Raw genomic sequence first — 17,891 nt, forward strand, 5'->3', positions numbered from 1 at the left:
GAGATACAGTTTTGGAGAATCCTCAAAAATTCTATCCCATGGGGGTGGTGTGTGTGTGTGTGGGGGGGGGGGTGTGTGGGTGTGTGTGTGCATTGAGCAAAACGTATCTTTAAGAAGCCAACAATTACTTTCTTAACACAAAAGTGGACTTAAATTTAATGTTATTTTTAATCTGAAAGTGTTCCTGTCACTAAAGTACAGGTATTTCTCTTCCTCTCGTCTTTAGGACTGTACCATGTTAAGGATGAAACCAGCAAATAGGAATATAACTCCCATTTTAATAAAATGCAGGCCAGGCACAGTGGCTCACGCCTGTAATCCCAGAACTTTGGGAGGCCGAGGTGGGCAGATCACCTGAGGTCAGGAGTTCGAAGCCCGCCTGACCAACATCGAGAAACCCCGTCTCTACTAAAAACACAAAAATTAGCCAGGTGTGGTGGTGCATGCCTGTAATCCCAGCTACTTGGGAAGCTGAGGTGGGAGAATCGCTTGAACTCAGGAGGCGGAGGTTGTGGTGAACTGAGATCGCGCCATTGCACTCCAACCTGGGCAACAAGAGCAAAACTCCATCTCAAAAAAAAAAAAAAAAAAGTAAAATGCACACATTTTGGTTCCGGTTCCAATATGTTTCTTAGTACCCTGAAGAATAAGCACAGATTGATAGCTACAACAGTCAATATAGTCAGGTTACCATGTACCAACAGTCTATGCTTGTATAGTGCTTCACATTAATACCCAGTGTTTTGCTTTGTTACCTTGCAGAAATGTTGGAATCCAACAATGTGATCACTTTCAATGGCTTGGCCAACAGCTCCAGTTATCATACCTTCCTTTTGGATGAGGAACGGAGTAGGCTGTATGTTGGAGCAAAGGATCACATATTTTCATTCAACCTGGTTAATATCAAGGATTTTCAAAAGGTATCAGTATTCTAATATATGCACTATAGTTATTTTGAAGCATCTCAAGTCATAGATAATTCTCTAGCTATTTAAAAGCATGATTACTGACAGAAAGTTGTTTTGAATTAATATTTTGTCTTTTCTGATGCAAATAAAAATGACAATAATGAATCAATGGATGCAATAGATTAAAAAAATATCAAGGATGAAACCACAGTATTTGCAGTAATCAGTATAAGAAATATGAACTTCAGCTTATCCTTTCATATCTATTTTTCCTACATAAAAGTAAATACTTGAACCATTGTAGCAACACATTATAATTGACTTCATGAACTATGCATATGTGTGTAGGTATAAATTTATATTTCTCTATTTCCAGAAAATGAAGTGTTTATCTAGCCATTACCCACATGCCTAATTTGGCATGCTATCAGTGTTTGTAAATAAAGTTTTATTGAAACACAAGCACTCTCATTCATTTACATATTGCCTGTGTCTGTTTTTGTGCTACAACAGCAGAATTCAGTAGTTACAAAGGATATCAACTGGTCTACAGAAATGACTATTTGGCCTTTTAAACAAAGAGTTTGCCAAACCCTGATCTAGAAGATCAAAGTATCAGATTTTTTTAAAATGTGGTCATTCAGACATCAGCAGGATATAAGTTCTATCTTTATTCTTTATAGTATTTCTGGCTTATTTCATTAATAAGCTATACAGTTTTTTTTGTTTGTTTGTTTTTGTTTTGTTGTTGTTGTTTTTTGAGATGGAGTTTCGCTCTGTCGCCCAGGCTGGAGTGCAGCAGTGGTGTGATCTTGGCTCACTGCAAGCTCTGCCTCCCAGGTTCATGCCATTCTCCTGTTTCAGCCTCCCAAGTAGCTGAGACTACAGGTGCCTGCCACCACGCCCGACTAATTTTATACTTTTTTTTTTTTTTTTTAAGTAGAGACGGGTTTTCACCATGTTAGCCAGGATGGTCTCGATTTCCTGACCTAGTGATGTGCCCGCCTTGGCCTCCCAAAGTGCTGGGATTACAGGTGTGAGCCACCGCGCCCGACCTTTTATAAGCTATACAGTTTAACAAATAAAAACATGGATTGACAAATTAGTGAAAATTGTGCTACTAAGTCTACATGTAGTATGTCTAAGTGAACCATTTTATCACAGTCAATATTTCTGATAGTAATTATCTGAAGAATAAAGGTGTTTATGCAGTAGCTTTCATAAAGGTAATAGTAGAATATTCATTTTGTAATACATCCCTGTCTGTTTCTATTTGTATTAGTTTTACTTCTTAATATTGTGGGCTTTGAACTGGTGTGTCCCAACTACTCACAACCAATAACAGATTTGGTGATGATTTTTAAGAAGTAACAGAATTTTTACAAGCTTTTTTTTCTGGTTGGAGAGTGTTGCTTTTGGGATAAAATGCAGTTTTAAATTCAAAGCTGATTTATATTTTTAATAGAGTATAGCATAAACCTAAGACGTTTGCTTTTCTTTCATTACCTGAACACTAAAAATCTGACCACGGCATAAAGAAATTTGATTCATTATATATAGCGTCATATAAAATGGTAATACACTTATAATGTACTTTAGAATTGTGATATGCCAGCTTTAAAAATCACTTTGGAGGCCAGGCGTGGTGGCTCAAGCCTGTAATCCCAGCACTTTGGGAGGCCAAGACAGGAGGATCACGAGGTCAGGAGATCGAGATCATCCTGGCTAACACGGTGAAACCCCGTCTCTACTAAAAATTACAATAAACTAGCCGGGTGAGGTGGCGGGCGCCTGTAGTCCCAGCTACTCGGGAGGCTGAGGCAGGAGAATGGCGTGAACCCAGGAGGCTGAGCTTGCAGTGAGGTGATCCGGCCACTTCACTCCAGCCTGGGCGGCAGAGCGAGACTCCGTCTCAAAAAAAGTAACTTTGGGTATTTCTATTTTGATTTTTCAATTTAATTGATTTCATAGCCCCCTCACATGATAATAATAAATGCCTGTTATCTATTGTCTAAAAATATTGGTTATTCATTTGTTTTTCTGAAATGATAAATATTTATCTTAGTCTTCTGAAAATATCATAAAATAAGCAGATTTTTATTGTTGTTTCACCAAAAGAAAACCATTCTTTTTAAAGTGAGCACAAAATAGATCTGGTGCGGTGGCTCATATCTGTAATCCCAGCACTTCAGGAGGCCAAGGCTGGTGGATCACCTGAGGTCAGGAGTTCAAGACCTGCCTGGCCAACATGGTGAAACCTGTCTCTACTAAAAATACAAAAATTAGCTGGGTGTGGTAATGGGCGCCTGTAAACCCAGCTACTTGGGAGGCTGAGGCAAAAGACTGGCTTGAACCTGGGAGACAGAGGTTGCAGTGAGCCGAGATCATGCCATTGCACTCCAGCGTGGGTAATAAGAGCAAAACTCTGTCTCAAAAAAAAAAAAATCTAAGTCAACTAAGAAATATTAGATATATTGATTTTAGGAAATTGTATCAGTTCAAATTGTAGGTATTTATAATAATTTATCATTTTGTGATATTCATGTATGTATATATCTATAGACAGAGAGCATTATGAGCATAGAATGCCTAAGATTATATATTTAACTTATTTAACATTTTTCTGTGACTATATATTCTGAATGTGGTTAAACTATTCCATTATTTCTAAAACTGAAAATAATCAAATTATAAAATAAAAAATTTACCATTTTATATCTAAGAAAAACTCTACAGCCATTTGTACACTCAGAATATATCACAGTATCTTTTACCAAATATACTTAAAATGAACTATTTTAAAGTAATGAATTACAAGGTAAATCATTTGTCCAAAATTGTGATATTCTTGTTATAGTGCTTGCCTTTGAGTTTAAAATCATTCTACTAATAATAAAAGGTATATTTCTTTTTTTTTCTTTTTTTTTTTTTTTTTGAGACAGAGTCTGGCTCTGTAGCCCAGGCTGGAGTGCAGTGGCCGGATCTCAGCTCACTGTAAGCTCCGCCTCCCGGGTTTACGCCATTCTCCTGCCTCAGCCTCCCGAGTAGCTGGGACTACAGGCGCCCGCCACCTCGCCCGGCTAGTTTTTTGTATTTTTTAGTAGAGACGGGGTTTCACCGTGTTAGCCAGGATGGTCGCGATCTCCTGACCTAGTGATCCGCCCGTCTTGACCTCCCAAAGTGCTGGGATTACAGGCCTGAGCCACCGCGCCCGGCCCAATAAAAGGTATATTTCTAATTTTTAAAACATCTTATTACAAACAGATTATTTAATTTTAATTATGTCACATTGTTTATACAAATGAACCCAATTTACTTAAGAATTTATATCAGCTGGATGTGGTGGCTCACACCTGTAATCCCAGCAGGTTGGGAGGCCAAGGCCTGCAGATTGCCAGAGCCTCGGAGTTTGAGACCAGCCTGTGCAACATAGTGAAATCCTGTCGCTACAAAAAAAACACACAAAAAAACAAAAAAAAAAATACACAAATAAGCTGGGCATGGTAGCACACGCCTGTAGTCACAGCTAACCTAAAGGCTGAGGCAGGACAATCATTGCCCTGGAAGTCAAGGCTGCAGTGAGCTGTGATCATACCACTACATTCCAGCCTGGGCAATAGAGTGAGACCCTGTCTCAAAATACATACATACATACATACATACATACATACATACATACATACATATTAGATCTGTTTATGCATATATTTGGGGTGTTTTAATATTCCTTTTAACCTAAGCATATGTAATGTTCAAATAGCTTTCTTCTAAGCACCTATTTTTTGTGATGAACACTACAGGAGATTTATGATATGTTATTAATAATTCTTGATGACCTTACAAGGTTAGCAGTAAAGGTAAATTAGTAATCTTATGGGTAAATACTAGGCAAATCCCTCTCAGAGGCAAAAACACATGTTCAGGTTTGGAAGAACTGTGGAAAGATTCTTGGCTTTGATAAAAGGTACGATCTCTTTAAAGCATAAATGCTTATTACCTAACATGTGTAAGTGGGCCTGCCATGAATGGAAGTGTAGAGGCATAAGGATGAAAAAGTAAAAAATAGATTATAAAGCATTTTGAAAATGAGAATAAGAAATTTAGATAGTTAACTGAGAAATTTGTGAGCAAAGAATAAAAAGATAATTCCAACAACCAACAGTTAAACAAATCCAACCAAAATGTTAGTAATTATTCTTTATGGAAATGAATACTTAAAAGACTATTAAACATACATTTACTTTTGTTCCACTGGCTTATACTTATCCTCATTAAATTGCTCTCCAAAAGAACATTTCTACATCAAAATTTATTTTACTCATGTCAGACTTCTAAACTTTTAATTGCTATTATTATTATTATTATTAACCCTGGAACTCTAGAAAGTTAATAGACCCTTTTAGGTCTAAGAATTTTTAACATGAATATTATACAGATTATTGTTTATAAATATTTTACTTAGATAATAGAATCACAGAGAATCATAAAATGACGTCCATGCTGTCTCAACAATTAAGCAACAAGAGCTAGGAAACTATGAGAAAATAACTTGTCTTTTAAAATATATATATTTATATGTTGTAACTTTGTTTTTAAACGTATATATGTTTTAACAATCAGTGATTTCAGCACAATTTAGCTGGAAAGTTGAATATGAAAGTCAATAAATCTTAACTGTTATATATTATTACTGTTATGCCCTAGAGAAAAGTTATGTTTTACCCTCTTACATTATAAACCTTGAATAAAAATAGATCCCCTTGCCTTTCCATATCCAATGTGAAGACTCAACTGCTAGGATTGCCCAGCAATCATTATAGAAATCCAGCAGTCAGAGTAATGTTAATTATAAGAACAATACATTTACTGATCTTGAATGTTTTTATATGACTACTTTGTAAAAGCCTGTGGAACAAATCAACTATAATTTTAATTTACATATGCAGGCAAATGTGAAAAGGAAAGCACATAAAATAGAAAGAATACTCAAATTTAGAACTTAATGTTAAAAATGAACACCTATCCAGTTAGCCAAGATCCAGCCACTGTACTCTAGCCTGGGTGACAAGAGTGAGACTGCATCTCAAAAAAAAAAAAAAAAAAAAAAAAAAAAAAAAGAATGCCTATCCCTATCCAATAATTTTTAGGGCATACTGTTTTGACATGGACCTGAAATGCATTTATCAAGTCATCATACATTACTTCAATATGTGCCAAATCCTTGTTTGTAAATGTGTTTTGTTTTGCTTTGTAATTCTCCAGATTGAATATCCTATTTTTGCCCAAGTTTATGATCATTTATATCAAATTCTCTAGCTGTGGCTCACCCCTGTAATCCCAGAACTTTGGGAGTCCGGGGCAGGTGGATCACGAGGTCAGGAGATCGAGACCATCCTGGCTAACACGGTGAAACCCCGTCTCTACTAAAAAATACAAAAAATTAGCCGGGCGTGGCGGCGGGTGCCTGTAGTCCCAGCTACCCAGGAAGCTGAGGCAGGATAATGGTGTGAACCCGGGTGGCAGAGCTTGCAGTGAGCTGAGATGGTGCCACTCACTGCACTCCAGCCTGGGCGACAGAATAAGACTCTGTCTCAAAAAAAAAAAAAAAAAAAAAAAAAAAAAAAGATTTATCTAGAGGTTCCCAAATGAATGATAATCAGTCATTTTAGACTAAAAGCTTTCCAGCAGACACCAATGATTAAGTGCCACCATTTCTGTTTTTTTATATATGACTTTTTTCCCACTGAAATTAACTATTAATAATATTACTAGAAAGGAAAAATGAATAAAAAACAAATTGTTCTGCCCCTATACAGATAAGAGTCATTGGAATTGCTCAGGGGATTTTATATTAAAATCAAATGAGAGGAGTATTTGGATTAATATTGTTGGGGGGATGAATCCACTGTCCTCCAAGCCACCACTAACATCATGGTTCATCTACTACTGTCACTGTATTCACACAATATGAGACTTTCTGGAAGGATGAAGACTAAATATGAGGGATAAAAACACAAATAATTGTTTCTCAACTAGTCTTTTAGCCCACATTAGAGAGGGTAATCGTTTTTTAGAGCTATCTATTTGCTTCTTCAATCTACCTTTATTTCTCTAGCATATACCATGTTACTTATAAATATTTTCCCTTTCCAAAAAAAACAAAAACAGTAAAGAGGAGAAAAAAGAGAAGTTTCCATTCTAAGTATTTTTTTTTTAATCCTTTCAGTTACTTATTCTAAAATGTCATGCTGAGATTTGTTTCAGGGAAATGTATCCAAAGCACCCAAATGTTAAAATTACAAAATCACTATTTCATGATAAAGACCAATTTAGAAAAATCTGAGCCATATTCTATGCCAGTTTCTACTTCTCTTCACTAAATTCTCACATCCTCTCAAGAAGATCTCCCTCTCCCAATCTGTGTGCCAGTTCTTGTCACACTGCACAGCTTCGATCTATTGTCTGCATCAGTTTCTCTCTTGCTCAACTTTTTTATACAGCAAAGGCTACTGGGTAGATGGAGAATCAGTGACTTATGTTCACACCAATTAACTGACGCCACTGGAAGATCTAAAGTGAAAGGTTCCTGAAAGAGTCTTTACGAAACTTTACTTCAGTTGCCCCAATGTCATCTAAAAGACTATATGGTGTTGGATCTCTGAGACAACTTACTTGACATAAAACAATGTTTATTCTGTCCTTAGATTGTGTGGCCAGTATCTTACACCAGAAGAGATGAATGCAAATGGGCTGGAAAAGACATCCTGGTAAGCATTACACTACTAAATTATTACACAGGTTGAGTATCCTTCATTCAAAATGGTTGGGACCAAAGTGTTTCAAATTTCTGATTTTTTTTTTTTTTTTGTGGGGAAGGGGTTAGAATCTTTTCATATATATAATAAGATATCTTTCAGATAGAACCCAAGACTAGAAGCAAGATGTATTTATTTTTCCTATACATGGTATACCCATAGCCTAAAGGTAATTTTATTTTCCCCTCAGGGATGCTGAAAAAACTCTGCTGTGTGTCTGCATTTTGACTGTGACTAATCACATGAGGTTGGGTGTGGAATTTTCCACTTGTGGGTCATGTGGGTGCTCAAAAAATTTCAGATTTTGGAGGATTGCAGATTTCAGGATTTTGAATTAGGGATGCTCTACCTGTAGTAATGACATAAGTAATTTATTAATCTGTCATCTATTTTTGTTTAGTGTTCTATGAAGCACCACATTTTACATTTAAACTTTATCACTCGAGAAATAAAATGATAGCATTCAATTTTGGAACACTGACAGATTTATGTATAGAATATATGTAAAAATAATATTCCTTAATAAAGCAAAAATCTGGTCTTTTTGGCTGTTTATATATGCAAAAATTAATTAACAAAATGTGAGTTTGTAGCATACATATTTATATTCAATAAGTCAAGTTCTTTTCACAGGTTGATTTTTATGTTAATTCCCCTTGAATTCTTCTTGAAATGCTATGAAATGTTTCCATTTCTGAGTCATAATTAAATTACCTATTTTTTCTTCTTTCCATTGTTTTCCTTTAATCTCTTTTCTTTCCTTTTCCTTTTCTCCATCTTTTTTCTTTTCTTTCATCCTTTCTTTCTTCCTCTCTCCTTTCCTTCCATAACTCATCCTTTAAATAAATATGGGTTGGAAAAGGACCATGTAATAGGAATTGTCCTAGGCACTCTGGAGTGAAAGATGAATAGTAAGAAATCCCTATAATGTTTTTACCATTGTTAAAAGACACAGGCCATTTTTTGTAAAGTAAACTGTCAGGAAAATTAAGTGGGTGACTGGTTTGAGGAATAGCCCAGTATTTGCACAGATCATGAAAAGTAATTATAATCATTTAAATAAATTAATTAAAATGAATTACAGAATTTTTAAAATATATAATTTTATATAATTTTATGTTTAATTGATATTTGCGGATGTCTAAAATACAAAGCAATATGTTTAAAAGTTTTATCTGTGTTTAAAAGTATTAGGATTTAGAATAAATTTATTCTGTGTGTTGCCTAAAGACATAAATCAAACTGTACATATGTGTATAGATACATAGATATTTTCAAGGGACAACTTGATTGATTTGTTACAGCTGCCTACAATGATGTATATGATGTATATGTTTAGAAGGATTTAGAGTTGGAATCTGAGTTCCTGGGAAAAGACTGACTCAATCTAGCAGCAATGTTGCCTATAGGTGAAGGAAGTTAAGTAGAAGATCACAAAGCAAAGGTATCCCCCATCTTTAATACCTATACATTAGCAAACAGGGGAAATTCATTCTTGAAAATTGCATATTAAATATATAGTTATTATGTTAAAATATTCATGACCTGTATTAAAGATGGTGAGGCAGACTTTATTCAGGGGTACTGCTACAATGAAGTTTTGTAATGGGGGTAAGAGATTGAGTTTAATACAGGATATCCTGAATACAAAGATAAGTGGAAATTTATAGCTAAGAAGCAAAGTGGGAGTCAGTGGGTGGAAAATTGCCCAGAGGAAACATCGGAGTAATGGGAATTGTGGGTAAATCGATTAGACAGGATTATTACTGAAGGCAGGCCAGGGTGATAAGATATTGACAGTGAGGTAGGGCAGTGGGGTAGGGATTTGATCACACATTATCAAGGGTGGGAGAATTTCTGTAAACTGACTAAACAGGATTCTTGTGAAAACTGGACCAAGCAGAGATGAACATGGAAATCGGACAGTCAGGGCCTTCTTGTGAAGAGAGTTCAGGGGAGTCTGACTAGAGTTAGGTAGGGAGAGAACCCGTCAACTGAAAGTCACTTCACACTTTTATAGTACAGCAAATGTTTTTCTGGTTATGTAACAGTGGATCAAAAAAAAAAGTGTGTTCTTCTATCAAATTTTATACTATCCCTAGCTGATGCATAATTTGAAACTTTTGGAAAGGAGTATATAGAAAACACAATGAAGTAAGAACCCAGAGAGGTTGAGAATTTTGTGCTGATACTCCTACTGACTCATGAATATAGTGAGCAAGTATGCTAACTTTCTTTGGCCTTTAGCTTCTCATCTATTAAGTGAGACAACATATATATCACTGTGAGAAACAACTCTAATAGTTTTTGTGGAAATTATTTGAAAAGTAGAAAAATCTTCAATAATATAAGGCTAAAAGTATAACTGAACAAACGAAAATCTATTAACATCAAAAAGCTACATTTACCATGAACAAATTACGTTAAAATATTCAGTGAGATAATACCTGAGGATGAATAGAAATGGCTAATTTACCTATATACAGCTGTTACCTTTGAAAATGCAAACTTCTCCCTTTCTGTTAAAATCGAATCTTTCCTCTACTAATTACTATGATAACTAGCATTTAGTAAATGTAGTTTCAACAATAGCTTTATGAGGCAGATATAGTTATCCCATTTTCTTGATCTTGATCAGAAAATAGAATGATTTCCTATGCTTGATCAGGAAATATAATGATTCAGATTCTTCATTAAAAATCTTTACATTCAAAAATTTATGCATGTTTTGGGTACTATTCTAGACATTGAGATCAAAATTTCAGTGTCCCTGATGATGTTTTGATATCAATTGGAATATTTGGATTTGAACTTGTCCATTAACACACAGATGATAAGTAATAGATTTCAACAAATATATTACCTTTTCTGGCTCATCAACTGTGTAAGTATAATGATAATCAACTCATCCAGGCATGGTAGCCCGTGCCTGTAATCCTAACACTTTGGGAGGATGAGGAGGATGGATCACTTGAGGTCAGAAGTTCGAGACCACCCTGGCCAACACGGTGAAGCCCCATCTTTACTAAAAATACAAAAATTAGCCAGGCATGGTGGCACGTGCCCATGGTCTCAGTTACTGGGGAGGTTGAGGCAGGAGAATCGCTTGAACCCGGGAGGTGCAGGTTTCAGTGAGCCATGATCATGCCACTGAACTCCAGCCTGGGCGACAGAGCGAGACTCTTTCAAAGAAAAAGTAAAATAAAATAACTAACTCACAGAATTCCTGTAAGGCTCAAAGGAACCCATACAAAATATTATGTAGCTGAGATATTAATAATTAACAATATAAATATAATGTTAGTCATTATTGCTATTATTAGTATATGTAATAGAGTAGTATGGACAATTTCTAAGTGAAAACATTGTTAATGAAATTAATTCAATACTCCTTAACGGTCGTGACCACTGCAGTGTTTCGTTGTTCTGAATCTGATTTGGTCTGAAAGTTGAAGGTAATAACCATGCTTATCTAGTTATCTTACAAATTATCTGCATATTATAATACAAACTGAAGCTTTATTTGATTTCACGAATGAATCAACCCAATCAAGCATATTTGATTTCATAATCGGATCAACTCATTCAATGGCTGAGATAGCAGATGTAGTTTGTGATTGTGATTTCTAAAATTATTCACCTCAAGGCATTTCCCACATCTTTTATGGAACTTTCTCCTCTCTCTCCCTCTCTATCTCTGCCTCTCTCTCCCTATTATTAATACAAACAACTAAGGGATTCTTGTGGTTAGCCCAAATGCAGTTAGTTCAGCAGCCGCAATAAACTCATGATCCACAATGCCCTGTGGGGGATAACTTAATCACTTAATCATGATTTTAGAGACTCACCTGCATCAGCCACTGGAGTAGCTGGGATTACAGGTGACCATCACACCCGGCTAATTTGTGTATTTTTAGTAGAGACAGGGTTTCACCGTGTTGGCCAGGCTGGTCAAGAATACTTTCAAAGAAGAAAAGCAACTTCACTGCATTTTTCCACGCTTACTAATTTTTTTTTCGAATTTTATGGAACTTAATTAAAAGGATCTAAGACATGGAGTTTGCTGAATCTGATAGAGTGACACCAGATCATTTCACAGCACCTTGTATATAAGGATCCTGAAAAAATATAAATCATTATGATAGAGGTGCATAGAGAGACACACATTTTTAAAAGTGCGACGGTGTGATAATATTGCCTTACTAATGTTTTCAAAAATCAATTAATTAATTGTAACATTATAAAATATTTGTGTTTTGGTATTTCTTCATATTCTGCATTAAATCAAGATTTTGATTTTTCTCCATTAAGATTTATATAGTGAAAGGAAAACAGAAGTTTTTATATATTTTATTTCAAGGAGAAATATATTTTTCTTCCAGCTCTACTCAACATTAAAATATATTTCATGCTATTTTGCTGATAACCCTTATAGATCCTTTAATATTGCTTTTCATACTTTTTTTATGCAAGGTATATTTTATTCACTTAGAATTTTATTAAAATTTATTTTCATTTTCAGTTAACCTCATTTAAGTAATGCCTCAGTTTACACATTTTGTACACTTCAAGATGATTCATGGCATTCATTGGTTATTTTTGGACTTTAATTTACAGATGCAATTTTTGCATTTCTTTCTTAATATATGATTTTAGAAATAGCTATTGGATGGCTCCCTGGGATTTGTACCATCCCTTCCTTAATAAACATAAGAAAATAAATAGCATTATTATTTTTAACAATGATTTAAATAAACAGTAAGAAATAAATATTAAGAAGAAAGAGACTTTTTCTTTCATTTGACACCTGATTTCCAAAGTGACACAAGGAGAGTTTGATGGAAATTCTGCACTGTATCTTGAGTAAATAATAGTCAGCTGTGACTTATGGACAATAATTCCTTTCAAAGGGCTCCTGTAATACTGAAAACCACAAGAATAGGTGTGAGTAGCTGTGGCAGCCATCAGGGCTCCAAGACAGGATTGTAACCAAAATAGGAACTGACCTGAACATTTATAGTAAAGTAAACAAACAACCTCCTTACTTGTTATCCCTGATTTCCGGAGCCTGTGCTTACCATTTCCTACTGATTTCCTTGAAAAGTCTACTGGAAATGAAGTGCCTTTAAACAAGTCACACTGGGTAAAGGACTGTCTTTGCAGCATTAGATTCAGATAGAAGGCTACAATAGGAAAAGAGGGGTCAAGACACTGGTTAATCTTATGCACTTTTAGAGTGGGCCATTCTTAGGCCTAGTTAAGGAAAAGTTCATTCCTATGGCTATGACAACACAGTAAACCAGAAGCCAGGACATGCCACTGGATTGAACCTACATAGTTTCTGTGTCACTGAGTATGGTATCATACAGAAAAGCGAAACCTCTCCGCATTCCCTCATGCAGCTGGGATAATATAACTCATCATTACTCTCTGCCCAGTTTTGCACCAAACACATATATTAAACCAACAGCTGTAATTCAAGCAACTATTACACAAAGAATGGACTTTGTTGTTAAAGAGCAAGCCTGTAGCTTGAGGCACATAGTTATACTTTCTGCTCTCTCTCTCTCATATATATATATATCAGGTTATCAGATAAATATATATATATATCGTTATCAGATGAAATATATATATTAATAAGAAATAAATTGTATATTTTAAATACATATATTTTATCTGATATATATATATATTTTATCTGATAACCCTTATTCTTTTTATATTGCTTTTCTATGTATTTATATATTTTTTCTATATAGAGTGTGTGTGTGCCTGTGCACGCATGTGCATGCATGTGCTGGTGATGACATTTATGATATTCATCTAAATTTAATTTTCTCTTGTAGAACAGAATGTACAGGATATAAAACAAATCATCATATTAATATGTCTTTTTTGGTATTGTAGATTCTAAACCTTCAAATTGCTATGGAATTTTTAGCATTAGAGTAGTGAAATGCTCATGAATTTTTCCATTGCTGTTACTTGAGAGCTGTTATTTGAAAAACATATATATAATATAGTACATAATAGTATTGAACAAAGACCCTGGATAAGGAAATAAATACAGTCAAGATACCTGTATTCTGGCTGCTGTTATTCACCTTTGCTCCCATTTTTGGTATTTTTCTAGTGCTTAAAATTCACTTTGTTATACACAGTAACATTTCTATTGATGGCTTAACTTCGTTGACCCTGTTTTGCAAATGAAAGCTGAATACATTCTAAGCTGGTAAAAGAATCTGTTTTGAATCAATAGCTCTCTGAATCTTCTTTGTTTATCCTACTAAACCATCTCTCTTTGCACTAAATTTCAATAAATCCAAATGGCAACCGTATGACTGTTAGAAATATTTTGAACATCATTGGAAATCAAAATTTCAACCATCTGAGAGGAACAAAAAAACAGACTCTCATAACATTCTGATTCTTGGATACATTTCAAAGTGTTGTATCATGCACCTGAACTTTGAGACTTTTTAAAATTCTTGAGGGATTTATTTTTATATATTTGTCCTTAGTTGTTACTCCTCTTAATGATATGATATATTATAATGTCTATCATGTTTACTGTGGCTCAAATTGCAGGACCTCAATAGCACTAATTTTTGCCAAGTGAATGCAATTGAGAATGTAGAGCTACACATGCATCTTAAGTTACAGTGCATTCCAAAATGCCTATGTCAACCCTTAAATTTCGTTACTTTTTCAAAGGTCAAATTTGACTTTAACTTTTCATTTTTTTAAATTTTATTTTGGGCACATCGAGACATAATAAAACTGCATTAAGTGGATAATTAGGATTACCTTCTAATTGAGGAGTCTATCAAATAATAAAATTACATTAAATTTCAAAATCCTTATGTATAATTGTTGGAATATAGTTTTTCATGGTTCTTCACATTTCTCACATCTTATAAGCAGAGGTCCTGACTACCTTTTTGCACACTTTAAAAAAAAACTGTTTATGACTTTTTAATGATCGCCATTCTAACTGGTGTGAGATGGTATCTCATTGTGGTTTTGATTTGCATTTCTCTGATGACCAGTGATGATGAGCATTTTTTCATGTGTCTGTTGGCTGCATAAATGTCTTCTTTTGAGAAATGTCTGCTAATATCCTTCTCCCACTTTTTGATGGGGTTGTTTGATTTTTTCTTGTAAATTTGTTTAAGTTCTTTGTAGATTCTGGATATTAGCCCTTTGTCAGATATGTAGATGTGGAGAAATAGGAACACTTTTACACTGTTGGTGGGACTGTAAACTAGTTCAACCATTGTGGAAGATAGTGTGGCGATTCCTCAAGGATCTAGAACTAGAAATGTCGTTTGACCCAGCCATCCCATAACTGGATGTATACCCAAAGAATTATAAATGATGCTTCTATAAAGACACATGCACATGTGGGGATATACCCAAAGGATTATACGTCATGCTGCTGTAAAGACACATGCACACGTATGTTTATTGCAGCACTATTCTCAATAGCAAAGACTTGGAACCAACCCAAATGTCCATCAATAATAGACTGGATTAAGAAAATGTGGCACATATATACCATGGAATATTATGCAGCCATATAGAGGATGAGTTCATGTCCTTTGTGGGAACATGGATTAAGCTGGAAACCATCATTCTGAGCAAACTATCGCAAGGACAGAAAACCAAACACGGCATGTTCTTACTCATAGGTGAGAATTGAACAATGAGAACACTTAGACACAGGGTGGGGAACATCATACACCGGGCCCTGTCGTGGGGTGAGGGTAGTGAGGAGGGATAGCGTTAGGAGATATACCTAATGTAAATGACGAGTTAATGGGTGCAGCACACCAACATGGCACATGTATACATATGCAACAAACCTGTACGTTGTACACATGTGCCCTAGAACTTAAAGTATAATAAAAAATTGTTTTGTTAAGTTTTTTTTTTTAAAAAACTGTTTATACAGTTACGATAGTGTCTTCCTCTGAAGTAGAAGGTTGGTTTGCAAATGGTCTTGGGAAACAGAGAGAATGCCTCCCTCTGAAGCAAAGGGCAGACATGTGCACTGTCCAGTGCAATCAACATAATATCTCCCTCAATATCTAAAGGTCAGCATGCTATACCTATTATATAATATTTCGGTTTTCTCATCCAGAGTTCCTCTCCAATAATGCAACTCACCACATGTATGGGTATTACCTGATCCTCTTCCGAATACCCAGTGGAAATAGCACAAGAAATTCTAATACTCTGGCTAGTACTATTTCTGTGAGTAATAAAGTCCTTTATCTCTGAACCCTGAGTCACAAATCTTTTGTTAGTATTCATGAAAGCATGGTAGGCTAACTCATTATCTTACAAATAGGGTAAAACCCCAGACCCTTTATAATTTTTGAAAATATCGATTGTAATTTTATGTGGACACTCTGGATAATCTTACAAATGAAAGAATATGGTCAGTTTATCCATTTTAAAATATGATTTTCATCAAGAATTTTGATGGCACTTCAGTTGTACAGATAACTGATTTTTGATGAACTCCAGTAAATACCTTATCACATGTCACAGAAATGAGCGTAGATTTTCACATGTATGTACCTTTCATATGTATGTATATATCTGTGTGTGGGTAAATATCTGATATGTTGAACCAAATAATTACAGTTTAACTCTAGCCTTCAGAAGTAGTATAATAATATCCAGCACTTATGGAGCGCTTGCTTTATACCTGGTATTGATCTAAATGCATTTCATATATTAACTCGTTTGGGTGACTTGTATTTGGTTACAAGTCCATATTTCTTTTCAAGTAATTAAACAAGCAAATTTGCATGTAAGGTAAAAGATACATGGCAAATAAAACTTTGTCATGAAGTTTATTTCAGAAGTTACATAGTATTCATATTTTGAATTAATACATTTTACTAATACAGTCAAATAAGTTGGTATTAATTATGTTTGACTTGCCATGAACCAAGTCTCGTACAGATAAACTGAAATTTTTGGAAACATTTTAGGGTCAGGATTAAAATTTAAATGCATTTTATTTATTTATTTATTTATTTATTTATTTATTTATTTTTGCAAAGTAAGGCTAGCATTGGAAATAGAGACATTTTATAAAAATCTTTTAGAAGATTTGGAGATTTTGATTTATTTTCCTTTTTACTGGAAATTTCAATTGCGTCCTTAAGTGGCTGAAATGAAGATGAAATATTTGGCATTGGTTAACAAATTATTATTTAGATTTGACTGGACACCATATTTCATCCATACATCAGTGTACATACTTTTAGAGTACAGTAAGTATGTTACAATCTGGAAGGTCCATTATCATGATTTGACCAGTTCCTTCAGGAGAAAAGATTTTGGCCAGTATCTTCTTTCCTCATATTTAGCAAGTTGATCCAAGTCCCACTGACACGTAGTTTCTAATACTTGTGTTTAGTATTCTTCTATATGTGTCTGATAATCTTCATAAGTGGATTTCTACTCATTTCCGAGAGTGCACTGTCCATCATATCTTGTATTAAACAGGGACTCTAATAATATTTTACTTAGATATGTTATGTCTCAAGACAAATATGCTATCACCAAATTTTGACTGTTTTCCTTTTGCTTGACCTAGTAAAAAAAAACAGTAAAAATCATTTGTGCAATAACAGTAAAACTCATTTGTGCAATAACAATAAAAACCATCAGCTTCTTATATACACAGGACCTCATGAAACTTTCCCGAAGCTCTGCCATTTAATTTTAATATACATCTACTTACTTTTAGCCTTTTTAGTTGGTAGCAAGGAAAACAGACTGCAAAATTATGGTAGCTCTGAAAACTTGACACACTATTTCTAGAGATGAAGAATCTTGGCTTTTGGCTTTAAGAGCAGAAAATTCCTGAAGCTTCTCGCTGTTCCATTCAAATTAGGTGCAAAATATACTGTACTATCCATGCTATCCATGGTGTTAAATGTAACTGTTATGTATGCATACAGGTGTGCATGTGTTTATTCCACATGTATTCAACGCTAAAAGATAGGAGTTTTTAGTATTGTGCTTGAAATGATACCAACATTAATACAACTTTTTGATTATAGATTTTAATATGCATTTAAAAAGCAGAAATCTTTCATATTTAGAAGTAAATAAAATTATTAACTAATGACCTTTAGTCATT

General features: G+C 34.6%; 1 protein-coding gene across 1 annotated transcript in view; it reads left to right on the forward strand.

Annotated features, from left to right (window-relative positions):
* The window catches only part of SEMA3A (semaphorin 3A), a 525,967-nt gene that overhangs the window by 363,743 nt on the left and 144,333 nt on the right, over positions 1 to 17,891 (forward strand). The window contains exons 6-7 of the mRNA XM_025380281.1: positions 763 to 920; positions 7,613 to 7,675. Of these exons, the coding sequence (XP_025236066.1) occupies positions 763 to 920; positions 7,613 to 7,675 (221 nt within the window). The remainder of the gene's footprint in view (positions 1 to 762; positions 921 to 7,612; positions 7,676 to 17,891) is intronic.

This window comes from Theropithecus gelada, chromosome 3 (genome assembly GCF_003255815.1).
Source record: "Theropithecus gelada isolate Dixy chromosome 3, Tgel_1.0, whole genome shotgun sequence".
Classification (NCBI taxonomy): domain Eukaryota; kingdom Metazoa; phylum Chordata; class Mammalia; order Primates; family Cercopithecidae; genus Theropithecus; species Theropithecus gelada.